General features: G+C 36.2%; 1 protein-coding gene across 2 annotated transcripts in view; it reads left to right on the forward strand.

Moving 5' to 3' along the window:
- The window catches only part of COL2A1 (collagen type II alpha 1 chain), a 54546-nt gene extending 49135 nt beyond the window's left edge, over positions 1-5411 (forward strand). For both annotated transcript variants that reach the window (XM_063428204.1, XM_063428211.1), the window contains 8 exons: positions 753-806; positions 1572-1679; positions 2421-2474; positions 2564-2671; positions 2825-3113; positions 3371-3558; positions 3944-4186; positions 4608-5411. In XM_063428204.1, the coding sequence (XP_063284274.1) occupies positions 753-806; positions 1572-1679; positions 2421-2474; positions 2564-2671; positions 2825-3113; positions 3371-3558; positions 3944-4186; positions 4608-4754 (1191 nt within the window). In that variant the 3' untranslated portion in view covers positions 4755-5411. The remainder of the gene's footprint in view (positions 1-752; positions 807-1571; positions 1680-2420; positions 2475-2563; positions 2672-2824; positions 3114-3370; positions 3559-3943; positions 4187-4607) is intronic.
- Positions 5412-6000: the final 589 nt, after the last annotated feature.

The raw sequence follows: 6000 nt of genomic DNA on the forward strand, positions 1-6000 counted from the left end.
CCACCATCTGGCCTGTTGGGCTCTGACTACTCAACCTCTGAGAGGTCATGTTCTGTTCATTACAACAATAATCCATAGTTATAAATATTTGGAAACAGCAACTATTTTAAACAGGACCAGCGGCACCACTGCTGTTACCCAGTAAGGATTATACACTGTTCAAAATTTGACAGTCCAATCAATGCAAAGCCAAGACTCAGCATGTCTGACGGGGTCTATAACAAGAGAAAGAGTCTTTCTATAATTTAGAAATAACTAAAATCTTGACACGATTAGTTGCTCCGCTTCTCTTAGGTGTCTCCAGTCATCATTAACGCAAACAAACTGGTGAGGGCACTGCCTCACCCACCCTTATGGACCAGCCTACACTGCCTACTCAGTTTACATTAGTATTAATACAGATAGATCAGGTAAAAGCATGGAGATGTGAATTAGCAATGTAGTTAATATCCGTATAGCTTCCTATATTTTTGCTGGTAGCTTTGTAAATTTTGACACACTCTACTGAGGTCTTTAGTACTAGCAGAATGATATGAATACTTAGTCAGTCTGAGTAACATTGCTGCAAATGAATAAGGAGATCTCTACTTCAGCATTAATACCTTATTAGTTACTCATAAAGTACCAATAGACTTCATAAATCCAGATACATTAAGTAAAGAGAGGAATAACAACACATAGCTCAATAACTAAAATAATGTTTTATTTAATGTTTGTTAAATGAACTAACTGGACATATTTCTCTTTTCTAGGGTCCCCAAGGTCCTTTGGGTCCTTCTGGTCCTGCTGGTGCTCGTGGTCTAAATGTAAGTATACCTTTTCTTTTTTTATTGTATTGCACCCTTATTGCACACACATCAAACAACATGGCAACCTACTTGTATTTGTGGTTGTTTCAATGTCAGTAATAGGGAAACATATGTATTAAAGTAATAATAACAATATATGAACAAATGCACCACATGGGTCATATCCTGGATGTTTTGTGACTGTCCTGTCTATCAGTAGTCATTACTAGCCCACAAAACATTTTAGCTTTTAGTTAAGATTTTAGGGGTATGTCAGGTAGGCAGTATGTGAGATATATCTCCAACCTTGGGGCATGCTACTGTTTTCAATAGAGTCACCCTCGTACATTACGATACATTACAAGATAATATGCTGACACCAAAAGACAATAACACGCTGCATTCTATAATTTTATAAATACTCATTAATACACGTGCTTTTTATTTATTTTTCAATTTTTACCATGAATGTGTACTGGGCCTACGATAATTACTATAGCCCTGAGTAAGATGAAACAAGTAATGAAGCTACATTCTTCATCTTTTGTGGGGTATTTCTTTATAGTGATCTAGAATTCACCAATTAAAAATAATACCCTTTATTTTTACCAAATTCAAAACACTTTTTAGAATTACTTTAAAATCTTACATTCTTGTAGAAATTATGCTAACATTGATGTGCATTATATAATACTTTTAATATGTATAACTGCTAATTTTACTGGTGTCATAGAAAATACTCTAATTATGTCATATTCTTTCTTCCTGATGTCACCTATGTAGGGTCCTCAAGGTCCACGTGGTGATAAGGGTGAAGCCGGTGAAGCTGGAGAGAGAGGACAGAAGGGCCATAGAGGATTCACTGGTCTTCAAGGTCTGCCCGGACCTCCAGTAAGTAGAAATTAAATTTGAACAATTCCCATTGTTTTACAATGCTCCATTCATGTTTGAGTAAGGTTTGGGCAACTTTGGTAATAGCAGGCCCCCTAGCTTCTCACACAAATGCACCACTTGGCTCGTTTTCTGGATGTTTTGTGACTGTCCTGTCTATTAGTAGCCATTACTAGCTCACAAAACATTTTAGCTTTTGGTTAAGATTTTAGAGGTATGTCAGATAGGCAGTATGTGAGATATATCTCCAACCTTGGGGCATGCTGCTGTTTTCAATAGAGTTACCCTTTTACATTACAATACATTACAAGATAATATGTTGACACCAAAAGACAATAACATGCTGCATTATTTGACAGAGTTTTAATCATTATGAACACCACCACCACTGATGCTTACATTTAAAATAAAGAGACTTTAAGCATGAGAAGCACTAGAATTACAGGTCTAGAATCTTCAATAATTATTAAATAGCCATTAATAGTTAGCAGTTAACAGTTATTAATAGATATTAAGTTATTCAAGTGATGACAAATGTTGGCAATATCCATTACATTCCTTCCAGAATAAATTTAATTATTGAATACAATATTACTGGAGGGGGAGATTTAAGAGATAAATAAGATTTAATTGTATCACAACCAGTCTTCACATAACTGACTTTATTAGAGGATGTCTAGCATACTAACACCATAGAGTGAATAATAAATCATATAACATGAATGTTACTCCATCTTACAGGGTTCCGCTGGTGATCAAGGTGCAACTGGTCCTGCTGGTCCTTCTGGCCCTCGTGTAAGTACAAAAATTATATATTTTTTTTATATGTTATCACATGAATGTGAATATCTAGATTATAATTGGTATGCTTTATATATTTGTAGGGTCCTCCTGGCCCTGTTGGTCCCTCTGGCAAAGATGGTTCTAATGGTATACCTGGTCCAATCGGTCCCCCTGGTCCCCGTGGTCGTAGTGGTGAAACTGGTCCTTCTGTAAGTATATTATATTTTGGAAGTTTTAAATATAAATGATAAAACATCTAATACAGACCAATGTTAAGGCAGATTAGATAATTCAGGAGCAATTTGGAAATCTGTACCTGTTAAATCAGTGCCCATCTAATGTTTTAATGCTTTTTACAATAGGGTCCACCTGGTCAACCTGGTCCACCTGGTCCTCCTGGTCCTCCTGGCCCTGGCATTGACATGTCTGCATTTGCTGGTCTATCTCAACCTGAAAAGGGACCAGATCCTATGCGCTACATGCGTGCTGACCAAGCCTCTACTTCTCTCCGCCAACATGATGTAGAGGTTGATGCCACTTTGAAATCATTGAACAACCAGATTGAGAGCATTCGTAGCCCAGATGGTACCAAGAAGAATCCAGCTCGCACTTGCCGGGATCTTAAACTGTGCCATCCTGAATGGAAGAGCGGTGTGTACTAAATTATATTAACTTTAGAATCATATTAGGATTTTCTGATATTCATCACTTTTCTTTCTTTGCTATGTTTTTATTGAGTGTCCACTCCACTTTCACTACCTAACCACTTATAATTGTATTTCAATCTTACTATGAAATCAGGCAGTTAGAATCTATATGGCTGTTTTGTCAAGCAGAGGCCATTCCCATGAGTCAATTAAAATTGCAATTATTGAAACATTAACTACAATTTTGGTTTTCTAACTTAGGTGACTATTGGATTGATCCAAACCAGGGATGCACCGTTGATGCTATCAAAGTCTTCTGTAACATGGAAAGTGGAGAGACATGTGTATATCCCAATCCATCTAAGATTCCCAAGAAGAATTGGTGGACAAGCAAGAGCAAGGACAAGAAACATATCTGGTTTGGAGAGACAATCAATGGTGGATTCCAAGTAAGTAACTTAATTTAAAATGATGATACCGATATGCTATATTTTGTACACTAATGTTTCTAAGACACATTTTGAAAAGTAAACATCTATAATGAAAATGATCAGCGAAGACATTTATTGAATATCTAGTTCAGGGCTTAAACTTAAAAGTTCTACGCTACTAGACAGGCTTTAGAAAAGTTACAAGCTACTGAAAGCCTGGAGAGTCCATGGCATAGGAGTGAATTTCTACTCGCTAGGTATAAATTTTCACTAGATTCGCCAATGGCTAGTAGTGAGTGGAAATTTTTAGTCCTGATCTAGTCTTAAGTAAAATAATAATTCTACTTTGTATGAAACTGTAATTTTCTGTTGGTCAACAACATCTTTTTCTCTGCCTTTTTAGTTTAGCTATGGTGATGACAGCTCAGCTCCTAACACTGCTAGCATCCAGATGACATTCCTGCGTCTGCTGTCCACTGATGCATCTCAGAACATCACTTACCACTGCAAGAACAGCATTGCTTTCATGGATGAGGCTTCAGGCAACTTGAAGAAAGCTATTCTGCTCCAGGGAACCAATGATGTTGAAATCAGAGCTGAAGGCAATAGCAGATTCACATACAATGCCTTGGAAGATGGATGCAAGGTATATTATTGTTTAGTATATTGGTACACATGGAGAACGCACCCTTGGACTTTAAGCTATTTTGGACTTCAAATTCCAGAGTACTCTGCCACAGAGAGTTCAAGGGAAATGTAGTTCAAGAAAAAGTCAAAAGGCAACTGTTGAACACTGCTAGTCTTAAATAGTTTCTCAGTGTTAACATTACATTTGTAGTGCTTTTAAAAATATATAGACTTACATTGCAATTTATATAAGATTTACATATGCAAACATTAAGTTAACTTTGAAATTATATGGATGTAAAAATCATACAGGGTTTTAAGGAATCAGGAGTCTTCCGTATAAATTATGATTTATAATTTAATCATTGAAATATTTATGGACTTGATTACTTAGAACAACTATCTAAACTAATGATTATATCTCATTTGTTTTATTTTAGAAACACACTGGCAAATGGGGCAAGACAGTTATTGAATACAGGACACAGAAAACCTCTCGCCTGCCAATCGTGGACATTGCACCTATGGACATTGGTGGAGCTGATCAGGAATTTGGCGTTGACATTGGCCCAGTTTGCTTCTTGTAAAAACCAAAAAATTTTAAAAATAAAATTAAATAAAAACCCTAAGGACCTGAGTACTTTCCAATCACTTTTAGGACTTCTGCACTGAATGGCTGAACCGACCCCAAATTTCCATTCATCCACATGCTTACATTTTGGACTTTTTATTTTGTATTACAAGGCCAGAACTGGGCAGACTGCGAAATAAAATCATGGTATTATTTATTTATTGTCTTCCTGTAAGACCTATGGGTCCGGCGAAGGTGTGAAACTAACTGGCATGTTTGAAGGCCCCCTAACTGATGTACGAAGTGCAGTTTAAAGCATCCCTCCTCCCCCCCACAGTGTATATCATCAGGGTTACAGTGTGTAATTGAATGAAATGGTGCTATTGTTGTAAATCAAGTTTGTATTTTATAACATCAACTGATATAAAAAAACATATTTTGGAAAGTACGAGTTGATCTGGGCTTTGTTCTTTTACATTTTTTATTTTATTATGCTGTAGATAGAAGGGTTTTTGAAAAGTTCCAATGTTTCAGTTCGCCTGCCCCCCTAATTTTTTTTTTTATTATTATTTTGCTTTTTTTTCCAATATGAGATGAAGGAAGTTTAGGGCAAAATCTAAAACTTCCCAGGTTTAAGCTACCTCACACTAACTAAAACTAGAACAACACACATCTTAAAATATTGAAGCTGATTTAAACACACATTAGGAATTAACTGAAACAGTTACTGATGGAGAGATTGTGGGTTACGATCTCATGTATAGGTGTATATTATGCTTCAAAGGGGTTTATTTGACAAAAATTTTTTTTGAAAAAAATGAATTTTAAAATTTAGGTCAATGTAGAGAAGTACGAATTTAGTTGAGTTGGAGAATCTTTCCTATTTTGACCTATCTTTTTCTAATTCAGGAAACCCCTCAGGAAAAACATAACTTAATAATGAGGACTACAACGATGAATGAATAGATGATGGCAACTAAAATGTTGCTATATCAAGTGACACAGCGTGGACAATGCCAAAGTATAGCAGCTAGAGTCTCGGTAAAATCAGTATTGTAGTAGGCAAGTGGATGATGTATACAAATCAGGTCAAAGCCATTCAAAATAAGCTCTTTTCCCAAATTATATTTTGAAGTATCCATTTCCAACCCTTATATTGAAATATCTCTGACCTTTACTTTATGAAGTTTCAAGAAACAAACAGGAAGGCATTTTGGCCAGAAGGGGTGGGGTTGAGGGGGGAGGGACGGGGCATGCAAAAA

Source organism: Pelobates fuscus, chromosome 1 (assembly GCF_036172605.1).
Source record: "Pelobates fuscus isolate aPelFus1 chromosome 1, aPelFus1.pri, whole genome shotgun sequence".
Classification (NCBI taxonomy): domain Eukaryota; kingdom Metazoa; phylum Chordata; class Amphibia; order Anura; family Pelobatidae; genus Pelobates; species Pelobates fuscus.